The 21533-nt window shown below is 50.8% G+C and overlaps 2 protein-coding genes across 7 annotated transcripts; one reads left to right on the forward strand and one right to left on the reverse strand.

Moving 5' to 3' along the window:
* Positions 1–1525: 1525 nt before the first annotated feature.
* MIEF2 (mitochondrial elongation factor 2) lies at positions 1526–9600 on the forward strand. Of its 5 annotated transcripts, none has more exons than XM_058157488.1 (4): positions 1526–1717; positions 5818–6084; positions 7369–7540; positions 8055–9600. In XM_058157488.1, the coding sequence occupies exons 2-4, from the start codon at positions 5938–5940 to the stop codon at positions 9110–9112; spliced, it is 1377 nt and encodes a 458-aa protein (XP_058013471.1). In that variant the 5' UTR covers positions 1526–1717; positions 5818–5937; the 3' UTR covers positions 9113–9600. The 5 variants fall into 5 exon arrangements, with proteins under 5 accessions (XP_058013471.1, XP_058013467.1, XP_058013468.1 ...); XM_058157484.1 differs by lacking the exon at positions 1526–1717 and adding an exon at positions 1805–2114; XM_058157485.1 differs by lacking the exon at positions 1526–1717 and adding an exon at positions 2262–2833.
* A 77-nt stretch (positions 9601–9677) lies between these two features.
* Positions 9678–21068, reverse strand: TOP3A (DNA topoisomerase III alpha). 2 transcript variants are annotated; one of them, XM_058157482.1, is made up of 19 exons: positions 20429–21068; positions 19679–19738; positions 19346–19419; positions 19099–19174; positions 18783–18891; positions 18450–18593; positions 17939–18109; positions 16957–17057; positions 16797–16871; positions 16340–16422; positions 16044–16251; positions 15446–15631; positions 14971–15100; positions 13814–13927; positions 13551–13716; positions 12825–12968; positions 12531–12653; positions 11283–11974; positions 9678–10490 (listed from the first exon to the last, which is right to left on the reverse strand). In XM_058157482.1, the coding sequence occupies exons 1-19, from the start codon at positions 20615–20617 to the stop codon at positions 10318–10320; spliced, it is 3018 nt and encodes a 1005-aa protein (XP_058013465.1). In that variant the 5' UTR covers positions 20618–21068; the 3' UTR covers positions 9678–10317. The 2 variants fall into 2 exon arrangements, with proteins under 2 accessions (XP_058013465.1, XP_058013466.1); XM_058157483.1 differs by lacking the exons at positions 19679–19738; positions 20429–21068 and having other exon boundaries at positions 19272–19410.
* Between the last annotated feature and the right edge of the window lie 465 nt (positions 21069–21533).

The following is a 21533-nucleotide window of genomic DNA, read 5'->3' on the forward strand; positions in this document are numbered from 1 at the left end:
TGCTTGCCATAGCTCGCATCGCTGGAGGTCCTTAGGTTAACCACCCGTAGCAGGGTGGTCAAGCGAATCTGGCTTAACCCATTGACTTGGATTGTCGGCAAAGGGGATCACGTGACACCCCCCCAACCCGGACGCTGCGACCGTCATAAACGCGAGTCCCTTGCCGAGCGTCTGGATTTGGATCGCCTGACCGTGGGGATGCCGCAATGGTGGTTAAGTGCGAAAAACGGCCATGGGTTACTTTTTCGGTGCCGATATAAGTTCGAGCGGTCACTAAACGAGCTGTTGTAAGTCGAGGACTATATGTACGACTTTTCAATAATTAAACGCATGCCCCAAAAAGGAGGATTAAAAAGAAGGAAATTAAATGCCGTCCTAAATTTTTTGATATGCTTCTCTGGCCGGACTCGGTAGGGAGGAGCCTCGCTCAGCATCGTCTACGTGCACACCTGCCCGAAGGAAAAGCGCGGCCCCTTTAAGGCGGCGCAGTTCCAGGAAGCGGAAGCTGCAGAAGATACTCGGCATTCGGAACCGAACGTTGGGAGCGGGCGGCGCGCTGCCATTGGTTGCACGGGGAGAGGGGCGGAGCTGGTGGCGTTCTGTCTCGGCCGCGGCCCTGCGCGCTTCGCTGCGGGCGGTTGAGATTCGGCGAGCGGCGCTTCGGAAGGTGTGCTGGGGGGGGGGAGGGGTTGGGGCGGAAGGGGAGGGGGTCCAAGAGGGGGAGGGGGTCAAGGTCTTGCAAGGGCAGGGGGCTTGGAAAGGAGGGCGGTCTTGGAAGGGGAAGGGCGGGGAGGAGAAGAGCAGGGGCCTTGGAAGGGCAGGGGGTCTTCTTGGCTGGGGGCAAAAGCAGCCCCCTTGTTGGAATGAGGAAGGGGCTCAAAGCCTGCGGGATTTTTCATCTCAATATCGGCCTTTCCCTGCCCTCCCCCGGCTGGGAAGCTGCACAGTGGACAATCGGTCTGCGCGGTCCTGGCCCTGTAGCCCCCGGGGTCAGAGCCGGCCTCCAAGGAGCCTTCGGGCTAAAGGAGGGCTTGGCCCACGAGGAGACCGCTGGGGGCAGCTTTGTAACCTGGGAAAAGGCCCTTTGGCGGAGAGGAGAGGAGAGGAGAGGAGAGGAGGGGGCTTAAGGTGCCAGGGTCTTTGGAAGGCAGCCAGCAGGGGGTTGCTTTCGAAGCCTTGGCCTTGGGTCTCTTCTTAATGAAGACTGGCTGTCTCTGCAGGGTTGGTGTGCCTTGTTTGCTCTCCAAACTCTCCTTCTCTGCCTTGGCACCTGCCCTATGGAACAGCCTTCCTCCTCCTTCCCTCTCCTGGGCATTCTGTAGCGTTAGTTCTCGACTTACGACCACAACGGAGCTTCCCCTCCCCAGCCTTTCCGCTGCTAAAGCCAGAGGTTTTATGAAGGGGGGGGGGTTTGCCCCGTTTTATGACCTTGCTTGCCATAGCTCGCATCGCTGGAGGTCCTTAGGTTAACCACCCGTAGCAGGGTGGTCAAGCGAATCTGGCTTAACCCATTGACTTGGATTGTCGCCAAAGGGGATCACGTGACACCCCCCCAACCCGGACGCTGCGACCGTCATAAACGCGAGTCCCTTGCCGAGTGTCTGGATTTGGATTGCCTGACCGTGGGGATGCCGCAATGGTGGTTAAGTGCGAAAAACGGCCATGGGTTACTTTTTCGGTGCCGATATAAGTTCGAGCGGTCACTAAACGAGCTGTTGTAAGTCGAGGACTATATGTACGACTTTTCAATAATTAAACGCATGCCCCCAAAAAAGGGAGGATTAAAAAAAGAAGGAAATTAAGTGCCGTCCTAAATTTTTTTGATATGCTTCTCTGGCCGGACTCGGGTAGGGAGGCGCCTCCTCGCTCAGCATCGTCTACGTGCACACCTGCCCGAAGGAAAAGCGCGCGGCCCCTTTAAGGCGACGCAGTTCCAGGGAAGCGGAAGCTGCAGAAGATACTCGGCATTCGGAACCGAACGTTGGGAGCGGGCGGCGCGCTGCCATTGGTTGCACGGGGAGAGGGGCGGAGCTTTCGGTGGCGTTCTGTCTCGGGCCGCGGCCCTGCGCGCTTCGCTGCGGGCGGTTGAGATTCGGCGAGCGGCGCTTCGGAAGGTGTGCTGGGGGAGGGTTGGGGCGGAAGGAGGGGTCCAAGAGGGAGGGTCAAGGTCTTGCAAGGGCAGGGGGCTTGGAAAGGAGGGCGGTCTTGGAAGGGGGAGGGCGGGGAGGAGAAGAGCAGGGGCCTTGGAAGGGCAGGGGGTCTTCTTGGCTAGGGGCAAAAGCAGCCCCCTTGTTGGAATGAGGAAGGGGCTCAAAGCCTGCGGGATTTTTCATCTCAATATCGGCCTTTCCTTGCCCTCCCCCGGCTGGGAAGCTGCACAGTGGACAATCGGTCTGCGCGGTCCTGGCCCTGTAGTCCCCGGGGTCAGAGCCGGCCTCCAAGGAGCCTTCGGGCTAAAGGAGGGCTTGGCCCACGAGGAGACCGCTGGGGGCAGCTTTGTAACCTGGGAAAAGGCCCTTTGGAGGAGAGGAGAGGAGAGGAGAGGAGAGGAGGGGGTTTAAGGTGCCAGGGTCTTTTGAAGGCAACCAGCAGGGGGTTGCTTTCAAAGCCTTCGCCTTGGGTCTCTTCTTAATGAAGACTGGCTGTCTCTGCAGGGTTGGTGTGCCTTGTTTGCTCTCCAAACTCTCCTTCTCTGCCTTGGCACCTGCCCTATGGAACAGCCTTCCTCCCTCCCCCACCCCACAAACTACAGGTCCCAAGACCTGGTTCTTCCCCAGATATCAGAGCCCCCACGATGTTTAATGACGCCCAGTTGAGGTGCTTTTCCGTTATGGTTAGTATGCAACGTCTTGATTATTGTATTATTATTTTTCATCTTTTGTTCAGTTTAGGGGGGGGTCACATTGTGCTGTGTTTTCCTTGTGTGTTGGTGATTAGCCACCCAGAACTATTTCGCACTGGCAGCCATGAGCATTTTCTAAATAAGCACATTTTTCTAGTAGCCACAAAGGCCTGAGTGGATTGGAATTTGCAGCCTGGCAGCCTCTCCTAAGGTCCTATTGACACCACCTAGTGTAGCTTTTGACAAAAAGGGGGGCGGGAGGGGGGGAAAGTCAGCCTCCTGGCTTGCTAATAAGCAATGTCACTAAATTCTGGGCTGGATCACCCCCATTTTTGGGGGGATTCCATTTTAGGATCCCTGATATCACCTCCCCACCTACCCATTTTGTACCACGGATCTAATTTCCTGGGTGATCCTGCAAATTCTGAGATTTTGCTTTCTGCTTTCTGGATAAAGCCATAATTTTGCAACAATCTTTGTAGGCAACAAAGCTCTGGGACTTTTCAAGAGATGTGGGGACCAGTTTGGTAGGATGGAAAGGCTGGGGTGGGGGATTAAACCTCGAGGCTCTATCACTTTGCTAGCTGGTGCATTACCTGATGGCGCATATTGAGATATGGAGAGGGGTCAGACCCACTCCTAGACCACTGGCCTCACCCAAGAGGTGCCAGCTTCTAGGATTTAGCATAGAAAAGGGAATTTTTCAGTTCCCCTCTCCCCAAAAATTTCTTTTTCAAGTGTACCCAAGCCAGGTCATAAATGGAAACAATAATAAAAGAGGTGGGGGGGGCACGCAAATTGAAATGGCAGGGGTGTGGAACCTGGGATACCGGCCATCCTAAAATTGCAGATGTGATCCAAGTAAGAATTCCTTTGATCCTGGAAGAAATGGGTCAGAGCGCTAAGTTAGGTTCCCCTCTAAGAAACCGACTGTTGAAAGCACTGCGGGTACAAAATGAGCCCAGTTTGTTGGCTGCATTCAGCTTGACGAGGGCATCAGAGTTACCGGGTGGTGCATTCTGCACATGCTTAGGGGCCCTCTGCACGAGGGCCGATGGGGTCTGGCCCACCCCTGCCTTGATTTCAGCCTGGGGAACGGTCTGGCAATGGGAAGGCTGCCGGAGCACCGGGATATTGTTACCCTGCTTCAAAAATAGCATCCAGAAACCTGACCCCCATCTGCTCCGGAACTGAGGAATTCAGCTGTCTGTCCTTGGCAGTGGTGCTGGGGACCAGGTGGGAGAATCCATTCAGCTCCAGGGAAGGACATTTCTGGGGGCATCTGGTTGGCAGCCCCTGCTGGTTTCAAAGGTGGCATCTGTAGCAAAGTGCTTTCTTTCCGGATCTGGATGAGGGAAACCACCAGGACTGAAAACGTGGCGGTTTTCTGCGGCTGGCAGGATCTGGGCTGGTTTTTGCCTGGTTCTGGATCCCCATGGTGACGTCTTACGGAGTGTTCTGACTCATAAATGCCAGTTGGATTGTGGCAGGGGAGGAAGGCGCCGCTCTGGCCCCACCGAGGTTGGCAGCTGGCGGACAGACTCTTGACTGACTCTTCCCTGGGTGGGTAACATACAGCAGGCTGGTTGGGGGATTCTGGGAGTTGAATCCCATGTTAAAGGTTGCAAAAAATTGCTTTACAACTAAGCTCGGAGACCCCCCTGGAGAGACGCCCCTGCCAAAATACTGATGTTTTTCGTTCATTTTGAAATCATCGCACATTGATATTCATTACATTTTAGTCCCTGGTGACCTTGGGGCAGTGTCCAGCAATCCTTCAACATGTTACTAATGTTGGCTAGGACAAAAAAAACCAAACCCTAAGCTGGCTGGAGAATTCTGGAAACTGAAGTCCACCCAGCTCAAAGGTCCTGAGGTTGAGAAACACAATGATGATAGATAGATGATAAGGTATGTAAATAGCTAGGTAGATGCATAGATGGATAGGTAGATAGATAGGTGGATGGATGGATATAAAGATACTGTAAGATAGAGAATAGAATAGAATAGAATTTTTTTATTGACCAAGTGTGATTGGACACCCAAGGAACTTGTCTTGGTGCATACGCTCTAAGTGTACATAAAAGAAAAGATACCTTCATCAAGAATCCTAAGGTACAACACTTAATGAGAGTCATAGGCTACAAATAAGCAATCAGGAAACAATATCAATCTAAATCGTAAGGATACAAGCAACAAAGTTACAGTCGTAAGTGGAAGATGATGGGAATGATGGGAAGATTAATAGTAGTGCAGACTTAGTCAATAGTTTGACTGTGTTGAGGGAATTATTTGTTTAGCAGAGTGATGGCATTTGGGAAAAAACTGTTCTTGTGTCTAGATGTTCTGGTGTGCAGTGCTCTGTAGCGTCGTTTTGAGGGTAGGAGTTGAAACAGTTTATGTCCAGGATGTGAGGGGTCTGTAAATATTTTCCCAGCCCTCTTTTTGACTCGTGCAATATACAGGTCCTCATTGGAAGGCAGGTTGGTAGCCATTGTTTTTTCTGCAGTTCTAACTATCCTCTGAAGTCTGTGTCTGTCTTGTTGGGTTGCAGAACCAAACCAGACAGTTCTAGAGGTGCAGATGACAGACTCAATAATTCCTCTGTAGAACTGGATCAGCAGCTCCTTGGGCAGTTTGAGCTTTCTGAGTTGGCACAGAAAGAACATTCTTTGTTGTGCTTTTTTGATGATGTTTTTGATGTTAGCTGTCCATTTTAGATCTTGCGATATGGTAGAACCTAGAAATTGGAAGGTTTCTACTGTTGATACTGTGTTGTCTAGTATTGTGAGAGAGAGGGAGAGAGAGGGAGATCAGTGTTTCTGAAACTTGGCAGCTCTAAGACAGGTGAACTCAACTCCCAGCATGCCAGCTGGGGAATTCTGGGAATTGAAGTCCACCCATCTTAAAGCTGCCAAGGTTAAGAAGCACTGAGATAGCCAGGTAGCTAATTCTCTTCTCTGCTTCTCTTCCAGGTCTGAAGGCTTCCAAGAATGCCCCGGTCCTCGTCGAATCTTCCTGCCTTTTCTTGGTTGCGCCCATAAAGACTTTTCCCTGGCAGTAGCCAAATTGGCACTGACTTCTGAAGACAAACAATGGCAACCTCCGCCGGCAAGCAGGGCAAGAGGCAGGATGAGAGCAGCCTGGGCAGCTTGGTGGACCTGGTGCTGGCCAACGCCCGGGTGGTGCTGGGGGTCAGCGGCGCAGCTGTGTTGGCCCTGGCAACGCTTGCGGTCAAGAGGGTGAGACCAACTGGCCCTTTTCTGCCATGGGTGACCGGTGTATTTTGTGTGATGACAAACGCGCCTTTAGGGAGCGGGTCCCGTTTGTTGTTACCTGCCTTTTGTTAATGGTCGTCCTGAGTTGTGAATGTGTCACAGAAGCCCTTAGTTTTTGCTCAACCAGCCAGGCCCGTGGAAGCCCTCAGCCTTCCAGCCTCACTCTGGATGGGTTGGGGAGATTCTGTTTGTGTCCTAAATATTTCCGCTGGCCTCTGTTTGGCTGAAACTCACAGTGGATTACTTGCGGATTTGTAATTTGCAAAGACCCACAAATGCAATTTTTCTTTTAATGCTTCTCCTTCTGTCATGGCTCAGTGGAGCATTAAAGGTGTGGGAGTGAGGGTGGGCACGCATGCGCCTGCTATGCGTGCATTTTGTTGGAAGACCGGAGATAAATAAGAGCTTCGTTCAGCTGCCAGCAAAACAGGCCAGCCTCATGTCTTGAAAGCAGGGGATGAACAGAGCAGAATTCCCCACCCTCTACGTTTCTGTTTAATTTCATGGCACAGATTATGGCCTTTCCAGTCAGTTTTTTAAATATCCCAGTTCTGGACTTTTTAGAATTGAAAAAAGTAGCGGAAAGTACAGGTGGTCCTTGACTTAACAGCCACAATTGAGCCCTGAATTTTTGTTGCTAAGTGAGACGTTTGTTAAGTGAGTTTTGCCCCGTTTTATGACTTTTCTTGCCAGAGCTGTTAAGCGAATCACAATGTTAGGTTAGTAACCCCGTTGTTAAGCGAGGTTTTCCCCATTGACTTTGCTTGTCTAAATTTGGATCAGGTGACCCTGGGGAGGCTGCAACAGTCGTGCAAAAACGGTCATCCCTCTTTTTTTTTTTTTAGCGCCGTTGTAACTTTGAACCGTCAATAAATTGGGGACTACCTGTATTTTGAAAGGGTTTGCCAACCAAGTTGAACATTGCAAAATGAACTCGGGGGGGCCCCTAAAGAGACAGGCAACAAGTCTCGACATGAAACGGGTAGCTATCCGAGATTTGTGGTTGGTTCAGTCCCTTCTCAAGAAGTTTGCCCTTCAGAATTTATTTTGACATTGGGGTGTGGGTGTTGGGCCTGCGTGCTTGTTGGGGTGAGGGGGCTTGGTTGCAGAAGGAACCTGATTAAGGGGCCCAGATGTTTTCCCAATGAAACTTCTAACCATCTGGCTACAGGCAAAAAATGCGTGTTCAGCAAGGGTGGGATTGCCACAAGAGAAGAGCTAATTGGGGAAGGGTCTCTCCTTCTACAGTTTATTGACCGAGCCACCAGCCCGCCGGGCGACAGCGACGACATAAAAGCCAAGCAGAAGTCCCTGGAGGAGAGCTGGCAAGAGCTAAGCCTGATCAAGGGGGTGTCCAAAGAGCGACGGCAAGATCTGGAGGAGCCCCTGCTGTCCCCCGTCATAGCTGCACCTGCGCAAGGTCAGATTGGGCATGGGGGGTGGGTGGGCGGGCTGACCTTTCCAGGATGGGGGCACTTCCTGAGGAGACCTGCTCCAATCCTCTGGTGGTGGTAGAGGAGAGGGTATTTTCCCCAGGGGGGCCTTGTACAATTGAACCCCAACTATCTAACCCATCCTGAGTTGGACGGGCCCCCTGATTCCAACCTATCCATCCCAAGTCCCTAAGAAGTGCCAAAATCCAAATGAAAGCATCTCTGGTTAATGATTGGCCCGGCTTTGGCTTGAACACAACTAAGGAAGGAGAATGCGGCAGCTCTTCAGGCCCTTGTTTCCCTTCCTGAACCGCTCTTAGATGAACTAGAACAGGGGTCTCCAACCTTGGGCACTTTAAGACTTTGCTGGCTGAGGAACTCTGGGAGTTGAAGTCCACAAGTGGCCAAGGTTGGAGACCCCCTGAACTAAACATCTCTTTGGTCAATGAACCGGACGTTGGCTTCCTGTGACTGACCTCCTTTTCTCTGTCTTCCTTGCAGACTCTAAAGATCTTATCCTGTCCACCGGGGTCTCCTTGGAGCAGTCCAAGTCCCTGCTCTGCCTCACCCTTCAGGAGAAACTCCTCTCGTTCTACAGGGATCACATCTACGTCTCCGAGACGGAAAAGGCAGTTGGGAAGCAGCTGGCAGAAGACATCCGGGTGGAGCTGCAGAGCTTCTTGAAAAACAAATCTTTGGACCTGCCCTTTGGGAATATTTCCCTGAGCGGCTACCTTTGTGACGACCTTGTTGGCCAACATCAACTAGAGGTGGTCTTCAACCTTCCCTTGGTCCTAGAAGACCATCTCTGGCACTTCATCCGTGGGGAAGAGACGCTCGTGGATAACCCGTGGTACGGAATGATCAAACGGAGTGGTCTGGATTATTTCACACGGGGGAGTAGCCCTTGGGACAAGTTCATTGTAGGTGGGTACTTATCGTCCAATTCTATCAACGACGCCCTCCTGAAGACTTTGGTGGCCTCCGTCAACTGGCCAGTCATTGGCAGCCTGCTGGATTGCATCATCCGGCCTTCCATGGCTCCCAGGGAGCTCAAGCTGGAAGTCAGACATGAGCAGGTCCTCCTGGACATAACCCTCTGCCCGGTAGTGGAAACAGAAGGCAAGATTTTCCTTGCCACATTCTCTGGAGAACCTGTGGAGAACCTCTGGCAGCAGAGTTTTTACATGGTGGAGGTTTCCAAGCTGAAAGAACTGGATGCCGGAGACGGAGGCATCCGACAGTGTTGCTTCCTCATCTTGAAGGCCACTTTCGAAAAACACCCTTTCTGGAGCAAAATAACCGGCAGTGACTTGACTCACGTTATCCTCCACCTGAGCCGAACGGAGCCGGACTGGTCAGAGGCCATGCTGGCCGTCAGGCTCCAGCAGGTCTTGGAGGAGCTGGTCCAGTACCTGGCCAAAGGTTCCCTCCCTTGCTTTTTCGACGACAGGATTGACCTCTTGAGCCATCTGCTCCCGGAGGAGATTGACGAGATCGGCTGCACCTTGTACGAGGCTTTAGCCGCGCCCAATCTGGCGGATGGGCTGGGTTTGTAAAATGGTCAAGAGTCCTGGCTTCCTTTTCGGATGGAGAAGACTTGAAAGGGATCCGTTCACTCCCCTCCCCCTCCCCCCCATTGCAATTCTTTTGCACCGAATGAAATGAAAGTATTAGCTCTTGAAGTAAAATGGCCCTTGATTGTAAGCCCTTTGTACTCGCTCTCTTAGCAGATTCTGTTGCCATTCGGAGCGGATGTTCTCCGAGGAACATGTCCTTTCTCCGTAGGGCAGGATTGGAGGGCTGAGGTAGCAGAGAGTAGCTGATCCCCCTTCCCTCCTCTCCGATTTCCCCATTGCTTTGAGTTCTGAAATCTTGTGGATGTGCACCTCTGAATGCAATGCCCTCTTTGGGGCTCTGAGTGGCGGCTGCGGAGGTCTCTGTGCTTGGCAGCGATGAGAAGATTCTTCGGATTTTTACGAATAAATGCATCAATAAAGCAAGCAAGCAAACATGCTCAGGTTGCTTCTGAGCACCCAGGAACCAACTTCTGATGTAAACTTGTGATGTTTTCAATGCTGCTTATGTAGGGGGTTGAATACCGGCACACCCAACACACGGAGCTTAAGCCAAATATATATTTTAATTTAAAAAAATGTTACCCACATCAGTTGAGAGCAGGCAGTAGCTGCCCTTAGCATAAGCGTGTAGCATCGAGCAGGACAGGAAGTTAGAGAGATTAAACTCTCTTGGGTTTTGTACACACACATTTTCCTTTTGAATAATTTATGGGAGGCTGGTTATTCTAGTTACAGGGAGGGTGGAAGAGGATTTCCACGGAGGAAAAGTTGGCTCAGCTTTGAAATTCCGTCCTCTAAGAAAGCGTCCGTCCTACAGGGAGTTCCAGGTGTTTGAGAAACAGGCCCCCCTCATTTAAATTCCCGAAGAGAAGAAAAGCTTTTTAAAATCAAACATCAGCATAGCATTCCAGTCTAAAGTGGCCTTTCTCAACCCCGTGGCCACTTGAAGTCGGGTGGACTTCAATTCCCAGAACACCCCTCTTCAAGGAGCCACAGGGGTTGAGGAACCCCAGCCTCAGGTTCTTCTACAGCCCCGCCTCTATTTTAAAACTTAAGAGGAGGTGGAAAATTGAAGTCTGCAAGAAAGGAGGTCGATCTTTCAGAAGTCCACTGGCAAGGCTCTCGTTGGCAAACGGGCCTTCTCGAGTCTCCCTGGCCTGGGCTCGTCCGTGGGCCACGCCGCTTCAGCGATTTTGCGGACACGTGGTTTTGGTGTGGCCAGGCTGGTGGCAAACGCTGCACGTCCTTGGTCTCTTTGTAGGCGCAGTCAAAGAAGAGTCGCTGTCTGATCTTTTTGCTTTGGCCCCAGGCCCCCGTTTGGCCCACTCGCCCACGGAAGGAGGAAAGGTGGAGGCAGCTGCAACAGGAGGAGAGGAGAAGATTAGGGGAGTTTTAAGTCACCTGAGAATGGATTCTCCCCATTTGGGGATCCTCTGATGGCCAGAAGCTTAAAAGTTGTTTTCTTAACATCTTTGGATGTGATGAAATTGAAGCCACAGCTGGAGAGAGCTACATCCTCTCACCTCTCTCCTACTTCAAGCTCTTGCTGGCAGTACATTCCTGGCCTTTGGAGCTGGGCAAGATCCCAAGCTAATAAGGGAAGCTCTTAAGGAAAGTTTATTTAAAGGAGCATCGTGCAAACCTCGCTGTCGGGTCCAAGTCCAAAGTCACGGTGAAATCCACTCGCGTGTAGCTCTTTATTTGCTGACACCCAACAGACGGAATCTTGCCAGATTAAAGCTGTAACTTTCTAACCCGGAGGTGTCCAACCTTGGCAACTTTTAAGACTTCAACTCCCAGAATTCCTCAGCCAGCTACAATTGGCAGGGTTAGGGTCTCTCTTAAGGCTGTGTGTGTGTGTGTGTCCAACCTTGGTAATTTTAAGACTTATAGACTTCAATTCCTAGAATTCCCGAGCCAGCCATGCTGCTTGTGGAATTCTGGGATCTGAAGTCCACAAATCTTAAAAAGTTGCCAAGGTTGGATACCCCTGTTCTAACCTCTTGTCTTGGGCCCCGTCTCTGCTTCCCTCTCCCAGAGAGCCATGATGCTCCTGCCAACCCACCCCTGCTCCTTTGGTTGCATGTTCCATTACACCCACCCACCAATCCTGCTCATGCCAATCCAAAGATGCCCACTCCTCTCTTACCTGGCAACAAGCTGTCATCTGCCCACTCGAAAAAGCCGCACTGCTGCTCCCTCGGCTTGGAGCAGGTGTGGAACTGGCGCCCCTTGTTGGGTCCTTCTTTCTGGACTGTCCTGGTCACCACGGGCTGGTCGCACCTGCAGAGTGGGCCTCCTCGGCCAGCACCGGCTCCAGGATCAGAGCCCGCCCGCCTGGGCCCTGCTGAGCTCCTTTGCCCTGGCAGGGAAGAGCCCGGGGGCGGTGCCAGGAACCCGGATGTCCCGTTCGGCCTGTTGTCGGGCTCCTGCTGGTCGGACCACAGGAAGAATCGGCAGTTGCCGGTGTTGCATTTGTAGAACTGCCTGCCTTGGTTGGGCCCTTCTTTGCGGACGGTGAGAAGCAGGGCCTCCTCGCCACAGTTGCACATCACGGCATCGTTCCCGGCCGCATTGGTGAACGCTGGAGGAGTCCTGTGTGCTGGTGCAGGGGGGGGCATGGGAGCAAGCATGCGCTGGCCACGGCTGTGGATTGTGCCGTTAAGGGAGCCGGGGGCTTCCTTGGAGAGATTCCTCGGCTGAGTTGGAGCCCTGGCTGGTCCTTGCAGGTACTTCAGGTCTAGGATCTGCCTGAGATTTTCATCGCAGCCACCAATGCAACCCACAAATTCCAGGGGCATCACGGCCGGGAGGCTGCCTCGCTTGAACTTCAATTTCAGCCTGCGGGGGAGAGAAGGGGAGCAATTAGCCCTGGACTGCTGGCACTGCAGCCCCACGGCATGGAAGCTTCTGCTCGGCCCCTGCATCCAAATGACCCTCTCCCAATGGATTTCAATCTCAAGATGTGCCCAGGGCTATTAAGTTGTGAGAAAGGAAAGCGAGGGAATGCTTTAGTAGAAATCAAGTCTGAAATGGCTGTATATTCCCAGGCAACGAATTGCAATAGCAATAACACACACTTATGTACCATTTCGTAGAGCTTCACAGCCCTCTTTAAGCAGTTTACAGAGTCAGCCTCTTGCCCCCAACCTGCAATCTTGCATTCTAACCACTGGGCCATCATGGCTCTGATAAGGCTTCCCTCCAACTGGGAGTGTTGAGGGCAGGTCTTGTGCCTTACGCAGGATAAATCTCCCCCCACAGGTTTCCTGAATTGGAGGGCGGGGACAGAGCAAATACTCAGCCGGAATGCAAACGCCCTGAAATTCCAAAGAATGCAAAACTCAGCAACTCAGGATATCCCGAACGGCAGCAGGAACAGAACTCGAGGCCTCACCGATGCACTGGAGGCGGCTTGCAGACGTCACAGACAGAATCATCCTTGCTGACTTCCAGCACGGAGTCGGGAAACCAGACTGAGGATTTACAAGCAGGGTAGCCCAAGCAGCTGAGATAAAAGCTAGAGAAACACAAGAGGAAACGTCAGGACAAGCAGAAGAGGCGGCAGTTACGGATCAACTGTCAAAATGGGTCTGATTGGCTTGATATTTTTCCAATGAGTGCTTTTTTTGCGTGGGTAAAGTTGCTATAAATCAAGAGAGCTTGTGGTTCTTGCCGCATGCCAACGCACCCTCCTTTCTTCTTGGTCTTCAGGATCATGTCGGAGTTGCACTGGGGGCATTTCCTAACCGGATCGGGCATCGCTGGGTAAATGTCCTCCTCCTGAGCCACCTGGGCCATCTCCCCAAAGTATTGAGCCAAGGCTTCATCCAACCTGAAAAAAAGAAATTATGAAGTGGGCATATTTCTTCCTGCCATCAGCCGTGTCCAGCAAGGATTCATGGATCCTAAGGATTTGTGCGGAAAATGTGAATACATTAATATTATTTCAGGAGAGATTTCTGAGAAAATCCAGGGAGAAACAGCTTGTGGCTTTCCACGTGTTGTTGGGTTGTACCTCTCTGTAACAGTTGTTTTAAACTCTTAATACCTGTGTATTTATTTTGCTCCCCGCCCAGTTTCTTTTGGGCAGCTAAATAAATACATAAATTACCTAGTTCTTTGCTTACACAATCTTGATCAAGGAAGGACCTAAACACCGCCCCGCACTGAGCTACCACCACCGACTCGACAGAAGTTGTGTGACATATCTCCTTTTTAAAAAATTCTGAAATAGGTACTTCCCTTGTAGAAAAGAAACAAAGGTTTAAAGAGGGGCTTATTTGCAGTTTCCCCTGGCCTTTGAGCTGCCCTTCCTCTCCTCTCCATCCACTGCCAGCTGAGCTGGTCCAGGCAGGGGCCACCAACCCTCCCCCCCAATTTTCCTTGATCTGGGTGGGGATTTTTCAGCCCTCACTTTTTGGCCTTGGCCACGGCAGCCACAAAGACTTGCTTGTATTTCTGGATCTGCTCTCGGAGCACGACGGACTTGTCCCTCTTCCCCTCACATATCAGCTTCAAGTCATTTTCGAGTTCGGCTCGAAGATCCGGTTTGGACATCTCGTAGCCCATGGAGTCGTAGCCTGGGGGGGGGGGAAGGAGGGGGGCAGGTAGAAAGAGGAGTGGGCAGAGGAAAGACTCAACGGGAGAGCCAAGGTTTTAAACGGGGTCCATTCTTACCTTCCACCAGCCCCATTCCCAGGTGTCCTGGGAGGAAGCGCTGGTCTGGGGTGAGCCCCACGTACATGCGGGACTTGATGGTCTCAATGTGTTCCGCGTGGGTGGCGTCAGTTCCTGAAAGCCAAGCGTTGGCATGAGTGGCCCAGGTTCCTCTGCCGCTCACATTCCTTAGAGCAGAGCTTCTAGACGGGAGGACTTCAACTCCCAGAATTCCACGCATCTCAAAGCTGGCAAGCTTGAGAGTACTTTCCATCAACTGACCCTAAGGCCAACCTTTTGCCTTCCAGAGATGCAGCTCTCAACGATTCCCCGACTGCATGCTGGGAACTGTAGTCCTCGCATACAAGCCGTAGTGGGGAGCTTTGTACACCTCGGCAATATTTACGTCCTAAGCCAAGGACTTCAGTTGCTTCCATCCTGATGCCAACAGTGACCCAATCCAGCCGAGCCTCAACCTCTCTGCCCTCTGCTGTTAGCCAGGATGCCCACATTCCTTGGCCCCCTTTTCTCCGTAACCGCTCTCGGATTGGTTTGTTCTGCCACCAGGGCTTGCCTCTCAGGGAAGGCTTTGGATCAGAGACACGCTCTGCAGCAGGGAATCAAAAACTTCTGGCCAAGAAGCTATTGGGGTATGGACAGTGGTGAAATGTAAAATCTGTTACTACCGGTTCTGTGGATGTGGCTTGGGGGGTAATGTGACTGGGTGGGTGTGGCCAACCTTTTTTTTTTTTTTTACTTTTAAAAGTATTTTTTCTACAACCTCTTTGGCCAAAGAGGTTGTGGAACAAATGCTTTTAATAGGCTCCTCTGATGATCACAGGTGAGTTGCCTGATCGACAGAGGCTTTTTTCTTTTCTTTTAAAAGCATTTTTTTTGCCTTTAAAAGGAAAAAAAAGGCTCTGACGATCAGGCAATTCAGCTGGGATCGTAAGAGGAGCCTTTTAAAAGCATTTTTTCTACAACCTCAGAAGTTGTAAAAAAATGGTTTTAAAAGCCTCCTCTGATGATCCTATCTAAACCACGCAATCATCAGAGGCTTTTTTTTCTTGCCTTTTGCAAGATGGGCAACACAAGTTCGATATGTAAATAAAAAAATAAAATAAACACTGAAGACGAGTGAGAGAACGTGTCCAAATCACAGCCGGAGGAGAACTGACCGATGCCGTGTTTCTCCATGAGGGAAATCAGGTCCGCTTCAGTGAGCAGCTGGGGGGGGCTGGTCTCCCCTTCCACCATCTCCACCGTGGTGGGCTGGAAGCAGGAGCCCTCCTCGTAGAGCGGGATAACCTGCAGAGTCAAGGGGGGGGGGAAGGAAGATAAGGCAGGGAGGAAACGGGGTTACATGGGAGACCTAAGAAAGGACAGGAGAAACGAGAAAGGTATACAGTAGACCTCAACCTACAACCGGAATGGAGTCTGCCCATTATGGTCCTAGGTCATGACCGTCATAAAGTGAAGCTTTAGGATGGTCTTATTGTAATGGTCTATGAGTGACCGATTGTACGTTGAAGACTACCTCTGTATTGATAGTTCAAAGCAGGACTATGAATGAGTAATTTTCTCCCTCTCTTAAGATACTACAACTTCTCCTAAGGAATTGACCCTCATCTGCTTACTATCGAGCGCTCCCACCTTGTCACTCCACCTTTCGTAAGGATAAACTTCCAGGTAATTCCTGGCCAGGACCATCAACCCATGAGCCACGAAGCGCTCGTTGGAAATCTGAATCTCCACCGTGGTTTCCTGCCCCTTAGCATCTTCGGAACAGCAGGCCAGGAAGTGGCGGACGATGAATTCATACAGGCGTTGGTCGTTGCCCTTGTAGGACGCAAAGGAAAGGGTCAACGGGTGGAAAATGAAGAGAATTTTTGCAGGAGGAAAAAGACCGGGGGGGGGGGGGGAGAAACGGATTCATACAGATGTAAAGATAACCCTGCTCTTCCCCACAAGGAGCAAGGAATTCCGCACACGCCCCCTGCGCATTTTTCCCCTTTCAAATGAGACCTGGAGTTTGCTTGAAAAAACCACCTGGAGGGTCTAGGAATAAATATTCCTAATTTGAACCAGAAGAAAATGTATTCCTGTCCTTTAATAAAAGGGCATTTTGTAAGGCACCACTTTCTGCTTCACTTCCTGCTTCATTTACTTTTCAGATTCACCGGTTACAAACCGTTTTCTCTTCGGAAGCAAAGCTGCACCTGAGGCTCGCCAGTCAGTCTCGGGGACTCACCTGCAGATTCCCGGCGTGTTTGGTGGGATGAATGGGAGGGTGAGCCTGATCGGACTTTGTCCCCTGCCGTGGGGTTGGCCCACCTTGGTCCAGGATCCTTTGTGCAAAGGCTCCCCAATGGGGGTCTTGGGTCTGAAGCTGCACCAGCTGGGAGAGATTTAAATCTTTGGGAAAAATGTTGGTCTCTGTTCGGGGATAACTTATGTACCTTTAAAAACAGGAAAGGAGGACAAAAAGTTACTTTTTAGGAAGTGATCTTTATGAGTTACCCACAGAAAAAGAGCTGCTTTGACTACCCTTGCGTATACAGCTTCTCGGCAATCTTCATGGTTTCCTTGGCATTTATTTTCAGCTTACGGGAAGCCAATTTCTCAAGTTCCTACGGCAGAAGGAGGAAAATATGCTTGATCACCGTATGGCAAAATAGGCCTCTCTGCCCACATAAAATCAGGAGGATTCCTGGACGCAGGAACACGAGCATGCCTCTGGTGACTTTCCTCAACCCAGGAATACTCATGCGCTCCTCTCCAGGACCCATTTTCACAGTTAAGAGATTCATTTAGGGCTGGGCTTCCCACCAGAGAAGGCCAAAACATTCCTCAGATTTAGTCCCTTCCCCGTCTCCTCTGAACGTCCAACTTGAGGCTTCCAAAAGGAGGCCGTCTAAGGGGATTTGGATCAGAAGCTGAGCCGACAGCTCTTCTTGTTCTGACTTTAAACGAACGTGGGGGTTTCCCCCCTCCCAAAGCCTACCACAGTGTCCAGCGGAAGAGGTCTCCATTTGCTCTTGGGTTTGCTTCCAACCTCCAGGACAGTGGCCCGAGGAGCCTAAGACAAAGGTGTGCGGAAGACAAGGTTCTTCAAAAGCTCCCTGCCAAGTGACAAAATGAGACAGGACGGCCGGCTTCCCTACCTCCATGCACATCTGGTAGAGGACAAGGCACGCTGTGTGGTTGAAGAGACGGTGCCTCTTCCAGTTGAAGTCCACGGTACCCTCTTCGTGGTCGTGAGTCACTGTGGGGGGAGAAGATAGACCAAGGCTCGGTGACACCGTTCTGCTTGCAGCTGCAGAAAGATGCTGCGTGGGAGGGAAGGTGATTCTTCTCAACAGCTGCTGGAGTCCAAAATGGCCGGAGGGAAATGGCAGGTGGACCCAGGCAGTCTTTGTGTCAACCCTGAAGCTGACCTGGCCACACTGGAGCTGAGGGATAGGGAGGGAGGGGGGATTGGAGATGGTTGGGACTTTGTAGCCAAAATAAAATACTTTCTCTTGGGAACAAAGGACGTTCTCACACCTGGCCACAGAAAGGTGGAGTGAGGTCACCAGACAGAGCCTTGATTGGACCATGTGACTGACAGTTTGGGGTTGAGGAAAGAACTTTTAATTAGGTGAAAACCACGGGAACCTTCAGAGTCGGTTTTCGCCAGATCTGTGCCAATATGATATATCCAATAAAGCTATTTTTTGAGGAATTCGCCTGCCTCGGAGTTTTGCTTGCTTGGAACCCTGACACTCTGCACTTTAAGTAGACAATGCAATTTGACGACAAAAGCCAAAGTCGCCCCAATTCCAGATAAAATGAGAGAAGCGAGACTGCAGTGGTACAGACGTATGGGCAGAGCTGGTGTGGAATCCATCGCGAGACAGGCACCTGCACCCAGCCCAGAGGGCAGCTCCAAGGATGGCCGAAAAAGTGATAGGAGGACTGCCTGCATGAAGACACACAAGCCATAGCAGACCAGACAAAAGTGGTGTGGGAAATGCAAAACTGGGGACCCTGCGATATGGCGGGAAGAATGCAAAGAACAAGAATGGGATTTGAAAAGCAAATTCCCACTATAGGCTTCTCAGTCCAGGTGTTTCCCTGCTTGGCCTTCACCTTCTGCACCCGAACCTTTAATTCTGTAGAACGTTTCTTGAACGAAGGCTTGAATGGCTTTGAATCTTTCCACCACGAAGCCCAGGGTGGGGAACTGGCAGCTCCCGTAGCTGATGAGCTGTTCCGCTAATACCTCCGGGAAGATCTTCTGAAGCCTCAGGGTCTGGAACCGGGTAAAGGCAGCACCTGATCAAGGAAGCAGAAAACCCAGGCCCAGCGTGAAAAGGAAACCACAACTCCCCTGTTGGAAGAGGGGAGGAGTTACTGGACAGGCCCAGCGGAGAGACAGCAACTCTTCTGAGAAGCTGGTGACATCATGGTGCCAAGGAAAAATAAGAAGTCACTTTAACCACCAGCTATCAGAAAGTAAATCAAAATGAAGTGTTTGGTTTTAGGAACTCCATCCCACAAAGATTAAGCTATTGAGTTAGCTCTGTCAACCACCCGTGTTTGGTTATATTGATCTCCTCTGTATCTCAAGGCACCATTTGGGTCTACGATCTGACTGCTGTGCTTTCTCTCTTACCTATCCGGAGATCCAGCTCTTGCCTAACCTCCACAGCATCACTGACATTCGGATCTGGCTGGGTGAGGTTCTCGCAAGCGGATCTGATAGCCCGGGGTGTGATCTCCGAGAAGCGGGCTCGGAACACCTGGAGGTTTGGCTTCACTGTCCAAAGGAAGGTTCAAGGCACATGGAGTCAGGGGAAGCAAAGCAAAAAGAAACTCGTTGTGATTTGGAAGGTTTTCTTAATCTCACTCAACTGATAAAACCTCTGTGGCTTCTTGGCCAAAATTTCTGTGCCCGAGGATGTGCGTATGTTGAATGTTCAGCCCTTCACTCTTTCTCCCCACCCACCTGCTTTGCACACATGAATGATTTCAAAGCCGATGTTCTCCCCTTCGCGATCACAATCGGTCCAGATCACCAGGGCCTGGCACAGCTGAACCTCTCGCTCAAGGGTGCGCTGGAATTGATAATAGGATGAAACAACATGAAACAACGGAGGAGAAAGAGCCACTGTTCTGAAATAAGAGGTAGGCCAACGATATTTTATATTATGTCTGTGGCTGGACATAAGGCACATTCTTCCTCAGTCAGAGATTGCAACCACAGAAAAGGAGGAAGGCTACCTTGCCTCTTATTAAAAGAGGAGGCTGCGGGCAGCACAAACCTTAATGTCCATGTAGTTTTCAGGGCAGAATTTCTCAATTTCAGCATCGAAAAGGACCAAGGGGTTACAGCTATGCCTGTTGGAAGAGCATCAGAGAAAGGCATATAGGAAACAGGGAACATTTAAAGAAATACTATCTAGATTCTCCAGACATCTATGCCTATGATAGTTACCTTGTTCAAAATCTGATCATATCATTAATCAGCCTTCCTGATTTAATCAGCCTTCCTGATCTGTTGCTACGTACCATTTCCGAAATGGTGCCTTGAAATCATGAGCCAGCAAATGTCCGGATACAGACGTCATAATCAAAGTTACATTCTGCATAAAATAGAGAAAGATAAATTATTCTTGGCCATGCTAAGTGTTGCTTTGCAAAGATGGATTTTTATCTAGACAGTCTAACTTTTTTTTAATCCATTTAGACTCATTATTAAGAATACTTGTTCTATCATTAGGTTTTTAGTTATATAACTAGCAATAAAGTAAAAGTCATTGATAACATCACTGTTATATCCACAGTTACGGATGTAATAATAAGAGGCACAGAGAGAATTGTGATGAACTGTTTGACACAAACCTGGTTAAACAAGTGATACTGGAATTCATAGATCTTGTTGAACTTGGACATTCCTTCCCTCTGGAAAGGAAAACAAACAATTCTAATTCACAAAAAAGCAGCTTATCCAAATAAACAAATAACCAATACGATACTCAGATAAATATCCTGAGAAATCTCTCAAGCAGTAAGCCATGATATTTATATATAGGATGTAACTTTGGTACTATTGACTCTTCGTAGAATTTAACTAGACCAAATTCTGCTTGATCCTTTTACTTCTTTCTGCCGTCTCAAATAAGGGCATTATTCCCTCCCCCTCCCAAATCTGAGGAAGTTGTTTTTAAATCCCAGGTTGAATATTCAGCTCACAAACAAGCAATTATAAATTGCTCCATTACTCTTACAATAGGCCCAGATTATTCTCTTGGCGGTCATTACCCCCAATTTAGGAACCACTGGACTAGACGTGAAAGTGTTTTCCAGCCCATCAACATGGACAGAAATAAATGCCTGGGATCATGACAGATTCTCTGTACTTTAACCGCTGTTCTCTGAGAACTTATGGTAGAAATGGTGTTTGAATTTCCCATGCCTCTGCCAGAATGACTTTCGGCTCATTTTATAAATTGGAATTCAGATGAGCAAGTTGGACATTGATTTTAGCTTGAAATGAATTGGCTCAAGTCATCCCAAACACGCTGTATCTTCGCATTGACCAGGGGAAATCTCTCACTCAGGGCCAGAAAGTCGGCTTCCCTGCGCTCCTACCCTCCTCATCCTGCTGTTCGAAAGGATGTCTGCAATCCCGCGGGCTGCATCGTTTTTCTCTGCCACACAGAGAACCTTCTGGAGGTTGCGAAACGCCATGGCCTTTGCCGTCAGCCTGAAGCAAAGGTTGGAGGAGCAGGAGAAGAACCTCACAGTTCCCCAAGTCAATCTTCTGGCTTGGCTAAACATCCTAAAACCCAGCCGGCCCAGATCCAGCCGGCCGGCCCATCGTGGGCCCTTGCCGGCTCCTTTTCCAGGCAATAAAGGTCTGTCGGCAAGGGAGGAGAACTCTGGCCCGGTCCGAAAGAGAGTGGATCCCTTCTTGGGGCTGGTCCCCCAAGTTTGCACAGGTCACAGAAGTGGATGGGGAGACCCCAAATGTTCTTTGAAGCGGAAGCTCTGAATCCAAAGGCAGCAGCCGGGGTGGGGGGTGGGGGTGCACCTTCCCTCAGGCAATTGGGGGGGAGGGGAGCCACAGGGGGCTCTTCCCCAGGACTGGCGGGGTAGCAGCTTCTCTCCTACTTGGCCCACAATGGGAGAGGCCCTCCCCAGATGCCCATCAGGCACCCACCGGGGCCAGGTTGACCTCAGGCCCTCTTGGCCACCCACCTGTCTGCTGTGTGACTCCCCCCCCCAAGATCAGGATGGAGGAAGCCCCTGGTGCCCCCAGCCCCCTCCTCTGCACCCCCTCAGCCTGCAAGCCAGAGCTGCCCCTCCCCCCCCCAGCCCCCTCCTCCACTTGCCCTTCCCCCGCCTGGGAAGGGGTTGCTTGACCTGCTCCCCCTCCCCGAACTCCCTTCCCCTTCCCGCTTCAGCGCCCAGCCGTATTTCGCGCCCAGCGCCGTCGTAAACGCCCTCGGCAAAGCGGATTGGCGGAGAGGCGAAGGGGGCGGTGTTTCGCTCGCTTTACGGCCCAGCCGCGAAAGGACGGCGATTGCGCAACTTCGGGGACTCCCTTTGCGAAAGGGGGAAGCAGCCGCTGGCAGTAAATAAAAGGTTCGCTGTCGCTCAGCCCTGGAGCCCACCTTTCAGGGTTGTTGTTCTGGGGAGAACAGGCGGGCGCAGTTATATCTAAAAAGCATCTCATCATCCTCAACACCATCAT

Source organism: Ahaetulla prasina, chromosome 14 (assembly GCF_028640845.1).
Source record: "Ahaetulla prasina isolate Xishuangbanna chromosome 14, ASM2864084v1, whole genome shotgun sequence".
In the NCBI taxonomy this organism is placed as follows: domain Eukaryota; kingdom Metazoa; phylum Chordata; class Lepidosauria; order Squamata; family Colubridae; genus Ahaetulla; species Ahaetulla prasina.